Source organism: Barbus barbus (genome assembly GCF_936440315.1).
Source record: "Barbus barbus genome assembly, chromosome: 28".
Classification (NCBI taxonomy): domain Eukaryota; kingdom Metazoa; phylum Chordata; class Actinopteri; order Cypriniformes; family Cyprinidae; genus Barbus; species Barbus barbus.
Genome location: NC_136756.1, coordinates 29,573,813 through 29,591,975, shown reverse-complemented (window position 1 = coordinate 29,591,975; position 18,163 = coordinate 29,573,813). Strand labels below are relative to the sequence as shown.

The window sequence follows — 18,163 nt, the reverse complement described above, 5'->3', positions numbered from 1 at the left end:
AAACACCGAAAGCCGGTCAGACACATCATTGTTGTTGTTAATGAGTGTATTTGGTTAATGGTGACTGCTTCAGGTGTTACTGGTGAGTTAGTGAAGGTGATTTTAGATCTGCTAGTAAATACAGCTCTTGAATCATCAGAATCATGTAGTTTTGATGTAAATATAAAGGAGATGAAGTTTGTGTTTCCATAGCGTCGTCTGTCTTTCCCAGTCCTGTCAGTCACCAATCAGCCGCTCTGATTAAAACGAACACGCTAATGACACACAAACTCTGCGATGAAGATGCATCGATGAAGTCGAAGTCTCTCTCTCTCTCTCTCTCTCTCTCTCTCTCTCTCTCTCTCTCTCTCTCTCTCTTCTCTCTCTCTCTCTCTCTCTCTCTCTCTCTCTCTCTCTCTGAGCGTCCCTCGATCACCCGCCACTGCTGCTCTCAGCCTAATTGGCTGACAGTGTAGTGTCTTTGTCGTCATGGAAACTATTTTAATGTCTCTTTATTGGACATCACGGCCTTGAGTCATGGTCGGCGTGGCGACGCAGGAAGAGGAATTAGTGAGGAGAGGAAACAGAGAGAAGCGCTGTAATGAGAGTGATTTCAGACGGTCAGGCTACAGGAAGATAAAAGCAGTCATTATTTCCATCAAATTACATGCTATCAAATCACAGCTGGGTTATCATAGTTATTCACAACTAAAACCATAAAAAATATATTGTTACTTGAAATCAGATATAACTGAAATCATACACATGTATATAAAATTTCTCTCATTTAGGTTATCTTGATGTATTACAATAACTAGGACTGAAATAAAAATAAAAAATAACTAATAATAAAAATTATGTAGACATTTAAGAACAACAGCTAAATAAATAAGTGCACAACAAAATTACTAAAACTTTAAAGATTAACATGAAATCAGAAAACATACTGTATATAACAAATATTAAAAAATAATCAACTTAATTATTAAACTATTTAATATTTTTAAAAGAGTTATTAATCATTCATTCATTCATTTATTTTAGTCCTGAATTTATTTTAACACCGGACTTTTATTTATTTATTTTTTTTTTATTTATAATTTTTTCTGTAGGTTTGGTCTATACCTCCTGATAAGCCATAGTTTGCTCTTTTGCTCGTTTGTCTGACGTTTGATGAATTTCAGGAGTGTTTCAGGAGACTTCAGTTGCAGTTTCACGTTAGTGTCATTTCTTGTATATGTTCGTTACAGCTTCAGTTCCAGCATCAATCTCCTGTTTCTCTTTTGTTGTTCGTTCTTCACTCTGATGAACCTCAGTCGTTGAGTGGCGAGACGAGCAGCTGTAATGTGTGGTTTCCCTCATCAGCCGCTCAGATCTCATCCAGTGTCGCTCATAAACACGTCAGCGCTGTTTCTACCGATCAGTCCTGATTATCTGCATCCTGAGCTGGTGCTAACGAGCTCTCGTGACGAGCATCTGCTCGTTTGTCGGGCAGTCGTGGCCTAATGGATAGAGAGTCGGACTTGTAACCTGAAGGTCGTGGGTTCGAGTCTCAGGTCCGGCAGGGATTGTAGGTGGGGGGAGTGAATAACCAACACTCTCTCCACCCTCAATACCACGACTGAGGTGAGACCCTTGAGCAAGGCACCGAACCCCCAACTGCTCCCCGGGCTGCCCACTGCTCCAGGTGTATGTTCACTACTGAGTGTACACTTGGATGGGTTAAATGCAGAGCACAAATTCAGAGTATCATCATACTTGGCCACACACCACTTCCCTTTCCCTTTAATGCCGAAGCTCATATGGGTCCCTCTCTTGTTCTCTGCGCTCGACTGGTCTGGTCTGAACTGGACTGGAGTGAGCAGACTGGACTGGTCTGGACTGGAGTGAGTGGTCTGGACTGGACTGGTCTGGACTGGACTAAAGTGAGCAGTCTGGACTGGTCTGGACTGGAGTGAGTGGTCTGGACTTTGCGTATTGTCATTGTGAAGCAGCAGTCTGTTACTTCTATTTAATAAAATTTGATTAAAGCCCTGAAACTTTGCATTCTAGAAGCATTTTTTATTTGCTTTTTATGTAATAGTTTTATTTTATTATTTTTTTTTCCCCCTGAAATCTTAAAAAATGCCCATTGTCATGGCAAAGCCATAGTGATGTGAATGAAATATGTTTATTTTAAATAAATAAATAAACAAACAAACCATTTTAGCTGAAAACAGCACACTTCCCCTTTATCGTTTAGAGTCAGCAGCATCAGATTTGAGTGTTTGATTCCCAGAGATGCACTAACTGATAAAATCAATCTTGTATTTTTAATATTTCTGTTCACTCTTTTAAAGCGTCGTGTGTTGTAAAGCAGAAGAATGCCTGACGTGTGTGTGTGTGTGTGTGTGTGTGTGAGCACATGTGGCCAGTGAATCGTTCCTGCATGCATTAATGCTTTAGATATGTGTCTAATGCATGAATGCAAATGTGATTCAGGACCTCGTCGTGGGTTTTCAAATGGATCTCCACTGATTCCCCATCATGTACATCATGAGCAGTGTTGGTATCCGCTGTAGATCTGAAGGCTGAACTCTGGAGAATACATGTTGCTCTAGAGGTTAACAGGTCAAACTTATACAGGATTGCTGTGATTCTCCAGCAAGCATGCAGCATTATTGCGTCCCGTTGATGTGTCTTTGAAGTCGTGGCATTAGCAGTTTTAGCACGGAGGCTTTTTCCTTTTTACCTTTTTAGTTTTTAATCAGAATTGATTAAATTATTAATTTTCTTTTGAGGTGCAGATCTGGGCTTAGTGGAGAAGACCGGGTCGGAGCGAGTCACATTTAGTGATTGAGTGATGTAATTACACTCAGGTGATGGAATGACACCTGCTTTGATTAACGAGCTTGTGCAGATGACCTTTCCTGACCTTTGACCCTGTTGTGTGTCGGCAGGTGTGTGGAGATCATCGCTAAGGAGGGTCGGAGTCTGAAGGAGCTCTATCTGGTGTCCTGCAAGATCACCGATCACGGTAAGACTGACATGAGTTCGGATGCGTTACGTTTTCATCGTCCGACTGGAACATGAACACTGCATTCTCAAAGAACAGACATGAACTTTAACCTTTAGTCTTCTTACACAGTCAGTTTTCCCATTTAAGGCTAACTACTTATTTAAAAAAAAAATTCTCAAAACTTTGCCTACTGTAATGGCCAAGCAGCAAGCATTAATTTATGTATGCATGTATGTATGTATTTATTTATTTTATTAATTAATTAATTCATTGTTTATTAATTCATTACATTTTTATTTTCATTCATTCTAATAAAGCAGCATATTTTATTTTGTGTTTTAACAAAACTTAAATATTTTCAAACTTTTGAAGCTGCAGTCTTTTACATTAATTTATTTGTTTGTTTGTTTATTGTAAAATTCTAAAACTCATGGCAAAGCAGCATTCTCTCTATATTTGTCCAGGTTTGTATTTTTAGATGTCTCTCTCTCATATTTTGTATAGGAGGTCAGTGCTCATGTTGTGTTTCGGTAGAGCTTTCGTGTCTGAATCTCATGTCTGGAGTGTGTATAGTCCGTATTAATGCACATCGTCAGTCTCATCCTTGAGCTCCAGCAGTCTGTGGTCCAGATCATACAGTTCTGATGGCAGATAAAGCCTCTGATCCCTGAAACAAAGGCTGTGACAGCTGCATGTGTTCTTGCTGAATCCTGCGGCGCTCTGGGTAATTACTGAAGGATGGAGCGGAGCGATTACGCCGAGCGAACAATAGCTACTCGCGCTGCCAAACGTACTGTAACTGCATGCAAAACTCCTCCGAGCCGCTCTGCTGCTGCTGCTTCTTCCTAAAGAGCCTGCTGTCATGGTGAAGCACCAGTTGTTTACATCGTTTTATTTGTTTGTTCATGTGTTTGTTTTATTTGTCAAAATCTTATCACTTTGGCTATTGTCATTGTGAAGCAGCACTTTTTCACTTTTATTTTATCAAATTTGATCAAAGTCCTGCAACTTTGCATGCTGAAGCAACAGGCATTTTGTTAGTTTGTTTTCTTTTACCCTTTTCATTTTTTTTTTTTTTTTGAAGTCTGTTAACTCTTTCCCCGCCAGAGTTTTTGAAAGAAAGTTGCCAGCCACCACCAGCGTTTTTGCTGTTTTTCACTAAAATTTCATGGCCCCCAGAATATTTTATTGTATGACTATCTAAACATGCAATACATCAAAATAAAGATCAGACCCTCTACTTTAAAACAAAAAAGTTTTATTCTACTTTAAACTGTTTTATTCGAGCTTCAAGCATTGTTTTTTTATCAACACTTGAATGTAGGTAGGTTTCATAAAAAAAAGCAATATTTGGAGCAAAAAGCTGAAATAATTCATTTTTATTCAATTCAATTAAAGTTTATTTGTATAGCGCTTTTTACAATACGAATCGTTGCAAAGCAGCTCTACAGGAATTTAAGTTTCCACAATATATTTATATATCGCAGAACCTTAATATATTTAACTTATGGCAAAATTAGTTAATTCTGTATGTTGTCTGAGCGTTGGCATCCTCTGAGGTCCTCTGAGGGGTTAGCATTATCTTTTCTCAGGTGTTCGGTCATCTCAGATCATTTAAGAGTTGGATCCAGACTGAAGCTTCTATAATTCCTAGTTACCACGGGATGTTAATCAACAGAGAAACAAATAGAGACATAATTAGCATAGCTGCTGTTCCATCTAAGCAGAAATGATGTGTTCAACCCAAGCTAAAGAATAATAATAATGTACATTTGATCAGATATAACTGCAGTACAAGATAATAAGATGCATTATGTGAATGCTTGGCTAAAGAGATGTGTCTTTAATCTAGATTTAAACAGAGAGAGTGTGTCTGAACCCCGAACGTTATCAGGAAGGATATTCCAGAGTTTGGGAGCCAAATGTGAAAAAGCTCTACCTCCTTTAGTGGACTTTGCTATCCTAGGTACTACCAAAAGTCCAGAGTTTTGCGACCTTAGGGAGCGGGTTGGATTCTAGCGTGGTAGAAGACAAGGTACACAGGAGCTGAACCATTTAGGGCCTTATAGGCAAGTAATAATATTTTGTAAATGATACAGAACTTAATAGGTAGCCAGTGCAGAGACTGTAAAATTGGGGTAATATGATCATATTTTCTTGACCTGGTAAGAACTCTAGCCGCTGCATTTTGGACTATCTGTAGCTTGTTTATTGAAGATGCAGGACAACCAGCTAGCAGTGCATTACAATAGTCCAGTCTAGAGGTCATGAATGCATGAACTAGCTTTTCTGCATCAGAAACAGGCAGCATGTTTCGAAGCTTGGCAATGTTTCTAAGATGGAAGAATGCTGTTTTTGTAACATGGGAAATATGATTTTCAAAGGACAAGTTGCTGTCTAATATAACACCCAGATTTTTGATTTTAGAGGACGTAACAGTTAGTCTAGTTGTAAATTGTAATCCAAGAGATTCTGTGTACTGTTTTTTGGTCCAATAAGTAATATCTCTGTCTTATCTGAATGTAGTAGGAGGAAATTATTGGTCATCCAATCTTTTAAATTTTTTACACAATCTATTAGCTTAGATAGTTTAGAAGTTTCATCTGGTCTTGTTGAGATATATAGTTGAGTATCATCAGCATAACAATGAAAACTAATCCCGTATTTTCTAATAATATTACCAAGAGGTAACGTATATTGAAAATAAAAGAGGACCTAGGACAGATCCTTGTGGTACTCCATACTTTACTGGTGATAATTGAGATGATTCTCCATTTAAATGAACAAAGTGGTAGCGATCAGACAGGTAGGATCTAAACCATCTTAAAGCCTGTCCTTGAATACCAGTATAGTTTTGTAATCGATCTATGAGTATGTCATGGTATATAGTGTTGAACGCAGCACTAAGATCAAGTAATACTAGCAATGAGATGCAGCCTTGGTCTGAAGCAAGAAGCAAGTCATTTGTAATTTTAACAAGTGCAGTTTCTGTGCTATGGTGAGGCCTGAAACCTGACTGAAATTCTTCATAGAGATCATTTTTTTTGCAAGAAGGAGCACAATTGAGTAGACACAACTTTTTCTATAATTTGAGACATAAACGGAAGATTTGAAATGGGTCTGTAATTTGCCAGTTCATTGGAATCTAGTTGTGGTTTCTTAATAAGAGGCTTAATAACCGCCAGCTTGAATGGTTTTGGGACGTGATCTAAAGATAACGATGAGTTAATAATATTGAGAAGCGGTTCTTCTGCTACGGGTAACAACTCTTTCAGTAGTTTAGTGGGTACAGGATCTAATAAACACGTTGTTGGTTTAGATGCACTGATAAGTTTATTTAGCTCTTCCTGTCCTATAGTTGTAAAACACTGCAGTTTTTCTTTGGGTGCGATGAATGAAGCTGAAATACTAGACGCAGTAGAATCTACATTTGTTATTGTATTTCTGATGTTATCTATTTTATCAGTAAAGAAATTCATAAAGTCATTACTATTAAACTGTGAGGGAATATTTAGATCGGGTGGTGTCTGTTTATTTGTTAATCTAGCCACTGTGCTAAATAAAAACCTTGGATTGTTTTGGTTATTATCTATGAGTTTGTGGATATGCTCTACCCTGGCAGCTTTTAGAGCCTGTCTATAGCTGGACATACTGTTTTTCCACGCAATCCTAAAAACTTCCAAGTTAGTTTTTCTCCATTTGCGCTCAAGATTACGAGTTTCTTTCTTGAGAGAATGGGTATAACTGTTGTACCATGGCGTAGTATGTTTTTCTCTAACCTTTTTCAATTTGAGGGGGGGCAACAGCTTCTAATGTATTAGAGAAGTTAGTGCCCATGTTGCTAGTCATTTGGTCTAGTTCATGTGTATTTATGGGTACACAGAGCAGTTGAGATAAATCAGGCAGGTTATTTGTGAATCTGTCTTTGGTGGCTGGAACAATAGTTCTGCCCGGACGATAACGCGGAGCCATATAAATAATTTTCTCAAATACTACATCTGGATCATATTCAGTAATATTATCAAAGCAACGATGCAGTAGATGGCTTCCATCAGTATCCCAAAGCTTGCACAGGCCTTTACCACTTTCTGGATCCACATTTCTCTCTGAAACATTAGACAGTTTTCATTTATATGCTGTTAGTGTTCATGATCACATTATTTTCAGAATCGGAAAGAGCTTTATTGCTCTTTATTTTAAGGAATTTGTTTTGGTGACATAAGCTTCCAGTACACAGAGACAACAACACACAGACAATAAAAATAAGATGAGAATAAAAATACACACATGTAAATATAAATAGACAACTGAATGTATTTTTGAATGTTTTTTTTTGCACAATGTCATGGTCATTGTACACGTGCTGCCAAACGTACTGTAACTGCGTGATGGAGCAAAAGTCCTCCGATGAGCCGTTCTTCAGCTCAGAGTCATGAAAACACATTTGGCTTTTATTAGGCGCTCTCCTCCCACCGAGCGAAGGAACATAGAGATTTGCTCCAGTGTTGTTGAGTGGAAAAGCGGTGCTCTTCAGTGACAGTGTTGCAGCGTGACACTGAATCTTTGTGTGTTTTTTGAGCTCCTGCCTTTCCCATGAACACCGGCACAGAGAAAACCACCTCATTAGACGTCATTACAGGCAGCTGTGTCACTTACACTCAGAGAGTGTGATAACATTAACAACCTGAGCAATGTACTGGTTGAGACATCCGTGTAGAGTTATCTGAGGCATTTTTCATTTTCCCTTTTAGGCCAAACTACTGTCATGGTGAAGCAGTAGTTATTTACATTTATTTTTCAACATATTTTATTTTTTCAAAATCCTATAACTTTTACTTACTGTCAAAACAAAATCAGCAAGCTTTTATATTTTTATTTTATTTTATTATTTTATTTTATTTTTCAAAATTTTAAAACATTGCCCTCTGTCTTTGTGAATCAGCAGGCTTATTTTAATTTAATTTTATTTTATTTTTCAAAATCCTATAACTTTGCTTACTGTCATGATGATAAAGCAGCAAGCTTTTAAATTTTTTATTTAATTTTATTATTTTTTTAATCCTAAAACTTTGCCTTCTGTCATCATGAAGCAGCAAGCTTTTTATTTTATTAATTGCCACTCTTCAGATATGAGAAAGAGGTCTCTTCTGATCACCAAGGCTGCATTTATTTAATCAAAAATACAGTAAAAATTTGAATTTTGTTTGGGATTTTAAAACAGCTGTTTTCTAGGTGAATATGTGTTAAACTGTAATTTATTTCTGTGATCTGCAGCTGTATTTTCAGCATCATTACTCCAGTCTTCAGTGTCACATGATCTTCAGAAATCATAATAATATACTGATTTACTGCTCAACAAACATTTCTGATTATTATCAATGTTGAAAACAGTTGTGCTGCACAATAGTTTTGTGGAAACTGTGATGCATTTTATTTTTGAGGATTCAAAAGAACAGCATTTATTTGAAATCAAAATCTTTTGTAACATTATAAATGTCTTTACTGTCACTTTTGATCAATTTAATGCATCCTTGATTCATTTCTTGTGGAAACTGTGATGCACTGCAAGTATTAAGCAGCACAAATGTTTTCAACAGTGATAATAAGAAATAAATACTTTTCTTAAGCACCATATCAGCATATTAGAATGAAATGTAAATGCAAATAAAAATATCTGGCCTTTAATAAACTCCGATCAGTCGAGCACTGGTTAGGACACAGTGTTAGTGTCCAGCGGTCATCTCGGACACTGAGAACATCCTCGCTTCATCTCTGCAGGTTTTGGCTGAATGAGCTTCATCTCTGAAAGTCACTTTAGTGTTTCTTTGGCAGCGGTGTGTTAAAGTGACCGAAGGACACTTCACCGCAAACTTCAACCTCTAAAGCCTTAAAACGGCCTGAAATCAGACAGAAGGACAGTGTTTAACACTGTCTTATATATGCTGCAACAAGTCCACTAGCAGATGCTACTGTGAATATTTACATTTAGTCATTTAGCAGATGCTTTTACCCAAAGCGACTTACAATGGAAGCAATCAAACCAACAAAAGAGCTACAATATGCAAGTTTTTTTTTTTTTAATAGAAGTAAAAATAAAACAATTAGAATAGAAATAGAATAGAGAGAGCTAGTGTTAGAGGGTGAAGTGTAGATGGAGAGATGTGTCTTTAGCCGTTTCTTGAAGATGGCTAAAGACTCGGATCGAGTTGGAAAACCATTAAAAAACATGCCGTTGTGTGTATTTCACCAGCTGTATTTCTAGTGTTGAATTGCAGTAGAATTCTCCGGCTCACGTGCGCTCCTCATGGGAAGTCTGATACGCTGCTAATGTATTTCAGCCCACTTGAGATAATCACACATAAGTGGCGCAGTAATGTGGCGAATCGCTCCGAACTCCTCGCAGCAGTTGTTTAACGTCAGCAGAACTCGAATCGACGGTAATCACAACCCTCGGCCCGTGATGAATGACCGCAACATCAAAACCCAACGCTAATGACGGCCTGGAATGCACCCCAAATATCCGCGCGTTTAAAGAAGATGAATGTTGGACACCCGATCCGCCGGGCCTCCGCGGGCTAATGCGGGTCACTTCAGGGCGATGTCCAACACCATCGCTCCTCTGAGGACCGCTAAATACACCGTTCTCCTGCTGCTAATGGACTGATCGCTGGATTTCCCGCATGGCTCTGGATCAATTGGATAATAGGAGGCTGATTTTTGCATCCGCGTTCTTGGCCGGCTTGAGCCTCTCCTTTAAATTACGGGTGCTTGAGGGCAACAGAATGAACAAAAATACCTCCAAATTCAAGAAAAAGGGACAGAAATCATCCATGCACAATTAAAATGAATCTATTGCATATGTTGCGATATAAGTCAATGTAAAAATGAATTGAAACATTCCATCAAGGATTTATTTAATAAATAATTATTTTGCAAATTGTTTTTTTTTTTTAAATCAGCATTGACAAACATTTCAAGAGCAATAATTAACTCTCTCTCTCTCTCTCTATATATATATATATATACATTTTACACAGAAATGTTTTTACTTTTTAAGTGAAATTAAATTAAAAGTCTCATATTGCATCTGTTCATATTGAGAAAAATGAGAAGATAATCAATTACAGTCCATTAGTCTCTATATATTAATATTATATATCAATCATATCAATGCATCAAATATTTGTATGCATTGATATGAATAATTATTACAATATTATGAGCAATATTTAATTAATTATTATTATTATTAATATTAATTAATTTTTTTTGTTGTAACATTCATGTAATGAATTTGTTTTGTTTATTTTACATGGCAATTTTTGTTTTTTTATTGCTCAGTATTTTTGTTTGGTTTTCAAGTACAAATATCTAAATATTCATAAGTCAAGATGCATTTACTTCAGAAGCAAAACGACATGGATATTAATCATTTGTTTTCTGAGAAATATATTCAAATTAATTGAATTTATGCTTAAAACAAGAACAAATATCTACCAATGGTGTAAGAAAAAATAAATGTAATTCAAAGAGACAGCAAGATAATTTTTCTGACCCCACTGACAGATATTTTCTCTCATTTTAACAATAAATTGTTGATACATTGTTTCAGAAAAAACTTTGAATAAAGAACCATTCTGCTTCTCAAGCTGACTTAATGTTTAGATATTTGTGCTTTAAAACATGACAAAACAACAGAGTAAGAATATTAAGAGCAATAATCAACAATAATGATTTTTGTTGTAACATTCCTATATTGTGTTGGTTTTTTACAAAAATGTGTTCTTCCTCAGTTTTTCTGTCTTGTTTTCCAGTACAATTATCTAAACATCCTAAAATCAAGCAAAATAACTTTTTCTGAAATATTATTCTAAATTAATTGAGTTTTTGCTCAAAACAAGAAAAAGTATCTGCCAATGAGGTCAGAAAAATAATCTTGTTTTCTCTTTCAATAAAGATTATTTTTATGACTCAAATGGCAAATAGTTCTTCAAAAATTCTCTTGGAAAGAAGGAAATCAATTTGAGGGGCGAATATTAGTACTTAATGGAAACCCCATTTCTGACCTTGTCTCTAGCATTGATTTTTATTTGTATGAATGTCTTATAGGAGTTTGTTGAAGCCGTCGGTCATGTTCTCTTCTTCCTCTGCTGTTTTTCTTGTTTTTAATCAGCAGATCTGGAGAGATGGAGCACAGTATTAATGCTCTTGTAATTTCCGGCGTGATGTAGTGTGCAGGAAATGGACAAACCGTGTGACGTTCACTCGCTAGAGCGCATCTGAAGCACTAAAACATGCCAAAGAGCCTCTCATTCTGCTTCCATTAAGAGCTGTTTTCTTGTTGGCTGGTTAGGGATCGTGTCGAGCTGCAGTGACGCACAGAAAACATCCGACCTGCTGATGTTTTATCATTTCTAATGCACTGCTCTGTGGCCTGACAGCGGGTCAAGAGGATCTGTCCATTAATACAAGTTCATTTTATGAAGCATTTCGATGTTTTTTTTTTTTTATGTGAACTGTCATTTAAAGTTTATTTATAACTAATGCATCTCATGCATCAACTAACGTGCTGTACAAAAACAATTAGCTACAGCCAAACATGACCAAAAAAAGTTCCCATTATTTTAAAGCAGTTCCACTCTTACTAAGAAAAACGCTATTAAATTTATTTTATGTAGTACTTTTATTTATTTATTTATGGCACACAATTTATTTATTTATTTACAGTATTTATGGCACAAAAGCAATGAGAAGTGGCACCATTAAACAGATAAATGTACAATAAATAGTCATATTAATAAAAATAAAATACACTCTAGTATAGTATTTGTTATTGCTATACATTTTTGATTATTATTTTTCTTTTGTTTTTATGTGTATATATTCCATTTCCATTTTGTTGTTTTTGTCATTTTTATTATTTCAATGTCTATATAGTTTTTATTAATTATTTCAGTTTAAGTTATTTTTGTACTAAAGTTAAACTAAATGAAAATTCTAACTTAATTACTTTTTTTGTATCTTATTTTATTTCAGTTAAATAGTTTTATTAATGTTAAGTTTTAGTATAATTATAACCCAGATCCAGTCATATTTTAAAAATGTCATTAAGATCCTATTACAGCTTTTATTCATTTTTATTAATTTGAATATTTTTTTGTATATATTTGTTTGTTTTGTTTTGATTTTAAAGTTTAATAATTTTCTTGTTTTTTATTTATTAATTTATTTATTTATTTGTGTTAGTAATTTTTTATTATTTTCAAGCAAATTTTTTTTTTAAGGTCTTTAGTTTCAGTTTTAGTTACTCTAATAACATGGTATTTGACTCATAATACAGTGTCATCAGAGTCTTGCGTGCTCTTAATACTAAGAGCCAGAAAAGTAGGCTACTTGATGGACAGAGTAGCTTGTTACTGGAGAAGCTGAACATTAATGTAGTAAATCTGGTGAGGGGCGTCTCATTCTGTCGTCTGATGTGTTTGGGACATGTTCATTCAGCTCAGACTGGAAGCCCATCATCATGCAGATCACAGGTGTTTTTGTCATGTATTCTGAGAGCGTGAGCCGCTGAGAAACTCCTCAGACGTGACCTTCACCATCAAACACAACCCCGGATTATTATTTACTGCACAGAAGTAGCAGAAAATGCAATATTATTCCCAGGAACTGAACAGACCCATTGAGAAACTGAATATGTTATTTGTGTTCAGACCCTGTTGGTCTCTCTTGTGATTTCTGATTTTTCATGTTTTGACCGCCAGTATTTCAACACATTGTGGCATGTTCATTAACCCTTCCGTTTCTATCATTCAGGTCATATTTCTGTATAGTTTTGTTGATGGATTGTTGAAGAATAACTCGAGCATGTTTCATGAATTAGATCTTGATTGACGCGCGACCTTTGACATCAACAGAAGATATGAAAAGTGTTTCTCATCGCTTTATTAAGTTCATAAGTCTGACTTAACTATATTATGTAGGTTACATTTTATTATTAGTTTATTATTATTATTATTATTATTACATAAATTATTAATAATAATTAATTATATAATAATAAATAAAATAATAATGTAATATAATACTATTTAATATTAATAATAATAATTATTATTATTATAATAATGAAAGAAATCAGAAATGTTTGTTGAGCAGTAAATCAGTATATTATTATGATTTCTGAAGATCATGTGACACTGAAGACTGGAGTAATGATGCTGAAAATACAGCTGCAGATCACAGAAATAAATTACAGTTTAACATATATTCACATAGAAAACTGCTATTTTAAATTGTAATAATATTTCATATTTTTACAGTACTTTTGATCAAATAAATGCATCCTCGGTGAACAGAAGAGACATCCTTTAAAACTCCTACGGACCCGTCAGATGATCTTTCTGAGTGTTTTGAGAGTATTTCGTCTCACTCCTGATCTCTCCGGGTCCAGATGATTACAATGGAAATCAATATGAAGTGAGTCTGTAAGTGAGAGTTTGATGATTGAGATTTCAGAGTAACTGTGGCTCGTCTCTGAAGCGTGAGCGGAGTTTACTGGCATTAGTTCAGCTTTCAGTGTCTGTTCAGCTTGAAATGACCTCTTTACTGGATCCTTATAAACCACCTGATCAAAATATTCAATCATAGAAACGCTCAGTTATTGTGCTGTATGGCCTTATAAACACACACACACACTCAGGTTTGATTCATTGTGACTCGTATACAGTAGAGCCAGATTGCTGTAAATACAGTCTAGTCTTTCAACATGTGTTTCTCATACAGTAAAAGAGAAAACACACTCTGTAGGTATTCACTCTGTGTTTTGCATCTCATCTACAGCCTGGCGCCGGTAAATTCAGAAACACTTTCTGTTTCTACACTATTTCGCTCTTGTGAATGGTTCTCCTAAATGTTTAGGTGATTTTCGTCTTGTGTATGTTTTATTCTTGTGTTTATCTGCAAGTATATTCTATATAGTTCATGTTTCAGCAAATGCACTGCAAAAATGAGCTTTTTATTTCGTATGTTTGTCTTGTTTTCCAGTACAAAAATCAAAACATTCTTAAAACAAGATACATTTATTTGAGAAGCAAAATTATTTTAGATTCAAATTAAGTCTTGTTTTCTGAAAAGTGTATTAAAATTAAGCAAATTAATGCTCTTTTAAATGGCTTTTATTATTATTATTATTATTATTATTATTATTAAACAGCAGCAACTGCAATATAATAAAATACACCAATATTAATTTTTTTTTTTAAATATATCCATTATTATAAATAATAATTACATTTATTGTATAGGCAAATTTACTATTTTGTTTGCTGGATGAAATTCTTCTTCTTATTATTATTATTATTATTATTATTATTAATTAGAATAATAATTTAATGATGTTTATTATTATTTTGATAGATAATAATAGATGTAATTTTACTAAATAGTTACATGTATTAATAAACAGAATTAATTAATTATCAATTTATTATATAGGCTAATGGACTGTATTACTTGGTGGAAGAATTGTTTATCATCTGATTCTTCTTATTGTTATTATTAAATATTGAGCATTGATTTATTTTGTATCACATGGTTACATGGATTGTATTATTATTATTATTATTATTAATGCTTAAAAACCAAGTTAAGTTTTAATTAAGTTTGAATTGTTCTTTTATGAGCTCATGGGCAGACTTTTGTTTTTTACACGTAAACGTTAAGCATAATTTTGATGTTTTTCATCAAACAAGACTTAATATCCTGCATCATTCTGCTTCTCCAGTAAAGGTATCTTAATTTACGAATGCTCAGATATTTGTACAGGAAACAGGACAAACATACGAGTAATAAAGTGATGTTTTGCAGTGTGTTGTTTGGCTGTAATATGTGTGTTTCTCCGGAGATTGGCTGCGTTCGTGACGCTCGTCCACAGCAGCGTTATTGGTTTTCACTATTTAAAACCCAAATGGACTTTGGAGGATTCATTATGTCCTCATCTCAGCTCTGACCCCAACAGCCATAAAAATGATTGTGCAATATTTCTTTTACGACACTGAAAATTCATAAGTTTTCAGTGGCGTCCTGAAGGACGAATAAAAGTAAAGCAGAGGGTTTGTTTGGTTCTCAGACAGTCGTAAAACCTCAGCTCTGTGTGATAATGTGTCCGTCTGTATCCACACCAATCACGCTCGCTGATCAAACACTGTTCAGTTACATACAAACCATTCAGATATATATCATCAATTATGATTAGATAAAACATTGTAAGAAAGGCTGTGGGAAAACCAGTGTAAAACTTGACTTTTAGAGGCTTGTATTTTTCTCCTTTTATTAAACAGCAGCAACTGCAATATAATTAAAGACAATATTCAATAAATAGTTTAATGTGTTAAAAAGCATTTATTGGCAAATGGTTATTTTTCTTGGTGGACCAATGAATTATATTAATAATAAATGTATTATTATTCATTAGAATAATAATATGTATTATTATTATTATAACTTTAATAAATAATAATTTATTTGTATTTATTTTGTAATTTATTGTAAATTGATACTTGGTGGATACATTTTTAGTGTTGTTGTTATTATTATTACTATTGTTATTGTTTATAGATATCAGTTTTAATAATTATTAGATATAATCATATATTAATAATAATTGGATAATAGTGTATGTCCATTTTACTGAATGTTTAAATGTATTAATAAACAGTAAAAATATATATATTTAATATATAGAGACTAATGGACTGTAATTGTTTATCTTCAATTTTTTTCTTATTATTAAATACTGAATATTGGTTTATTTTGTGTTACATGGTCACATGGATGATTTTTTATTTTTTATAACAAAGCTGCTGCTGTTGTTTTTTAATAATAATAATAACAATAATACATATTGAACATTGATATCTTTTATATTACATGGTTACTTGGATAATCTGATTATTATATTTTATTAAATTATAATATATTTTAACATGAACGTTGTAAAATGTAATAAGTGCAAGTATTTTTCTTGCATTTCTTTTCTTTGTCTTATTGTGTGGTGTTTATTGCATCAGTGAAAGTAAATACAGTAAATATATTAATCCACCGTAAGCATGTTCTCCAGAGCAGATGTTTGTGTGGTGAGTGACATGCGACTGTAGTTTAGCTGACAGCGTTTGCTGTTGTTTCTGTATAAGGCTAATCTGCAGGCTGATATTGGCGAGCGCTAACGGCCCCACAGGAAGTAATAAGCGCGGCGCAGGGCTTTATGTGCTTTATTGAGCCTCGTATAGAGCCGCCGCTCTTATTATGCCCCGCGTGACTAATGCACACGCTCGCCTTTTATATGCACCTTGTTTTTATATCCCCCTTGTTTCTGTCTTTTGTGAGGAGCCGGAGCTGGGCATCCTGGGTAATTGTGCAGATATTTCATGTGTTTGGTGTGATGTGACGCTCAGCACTAAACCGACCTGCTTCATGATTTCACCGCTCAACGCTCGTAATGCATTCAAAATCTCCATAAGGTTTGCATCCTGAAGAATTATTTCATACAACTGTCATAACTTATTAAATGTTTTTCTGCTAAAACCATATTGCATCTGATCAGCAAAATGTGATTTAAAAAATAAAAAGTATAATGTTACCACATTACTACTGCATTTACCCTCTTTTTCATAAATTAGAAATAGTAATAATACATTTAATTTATATAAGCAGATTGACTATTTTCCTTGGTGGATGAATTATTATTATTATTATTAAATGCATTTTCAATAAATAGTTAAATGTTAATTAAACAATAAATATTCAGTATGTTTATTATGTAGGTTAATGGTCTGTTTTACTTATTATTTTTAACTAAATAATATAAAAACAGTACTCTTATGTACATTATTATTATTATTATTTTATTATTGTTATTAATTTTCAATTTCTAATAAATAGGTAAATGTAATAATAAGCAGAATAAATATTTAGTCAATTGATTACAAAGGCTAATGGACTATTTTACCTGTGCATTATTATTATTATTATTTTATGTTTTATATTTTTATATAAGAAACATACACATATATATATATATATATATATTTCAATTTTGATGAGAAACTTTATTGGAATACATATATAAATAGAAGAACATATAATATATTACTGTATGAGTTATTAATTGTATGAACCTTTAATGTAAGAATTACCAGTATTAACTGGAATTAATGAAATTTAATTAAACTCCTTGCCAATTATAACTCATGATTGCTCAAAAAAGTAAATTTTAGGAAGCCTAGATATTTATTTCTAACAAAACAACATCAAAACATTAATATTATTGGTATTATTAAAATAATTTACTTGCAAAAACTGAAAGTGATCTATTTTTCATTATTCATCAATAGACGATCATCATGATTATCAACAAAATTCGGTCCCAAAACTGTGTGAGAAATGGCCAAAATATATTTTACAAAAGTTATACACTTCATGGATCATTTTATATAAAAAAAATGCCATCTAATGGTTCTCCATACAGACCCGGGTCAAAAATGACCCGAACATAAAACGTGTTACATCTTTAAAAAAAATAAATGTAAAAAATCTGAAAAAAGGGTTATTTTGAGGCTCTTAAAGCATTTGCCAAGTTTCGCTCTCTATGCATTGTTGAGAAATGTCCCTGTATCGCGAGTGCGCTCTGAGGCTTGTAAAGGCGTGAGGTGTGCGTGTGAATTAGGAGGCTATTTTTGCGCTCCGGATCTCTCTGCGGTCTCTGTTGACGGCTCTGGTGACAGTGTGAGAGGGTGTTTAATGGTTAGAAACCCTGCTGCGTGCGCCGGGGCCGAGAGATTCCCCGAGCAGCCAGGATTTTAACCCCGTCAGACAGGAAGCGCAGGAGATGCTCTTGACAGGCCGTCCCGGATCGGTCGCACTGCACTTCTAATTGTTCTGCTTTAGTTTTTGGTGGAAGTGCACTTTTTGCTCATGCAACATTCAGAAAGTTTCAGCCGTGAGTCGCTGGAAACTTTCACACTCTCGCTGTCGGATGTTGAAGAACGACAGCAGATCCGCCAAACATGTGCTGAAAGTGAAGTTTCTGCCACACGAGCGTCATCTGCACCCTCAAAAGACACGACTGCAAATCTAAGACCAATTTTATTACTCATTTTCAGAGGCATTTCTAGAGTTTGATCATCA

At 34.3% G+C, this 18,163-nt stretch overlaps 1 protein-coding gene across 1 annotated transcript in view; it reads left to right on the top strand.

The window, feature by feature from the left end:
* fbxl17 (F-box and leucine-rich repeat protein 17) overlaps positions 1-18,163 on the top strand; it is a 210,893-nt gene that overhangs the window by 133,690 nt on the left and 59,040 nt on the right. The window contains exon 8 of the mRNA XM_079382561.1: positions 2,919-2,995. Coding sequence (XP_079238687.1) covers positions 2,919-2,995 — 77 coding nt within the window. The remainder of the gene's footprint in view (positions 1-2,918; positions 2,996-18,163) is intronic.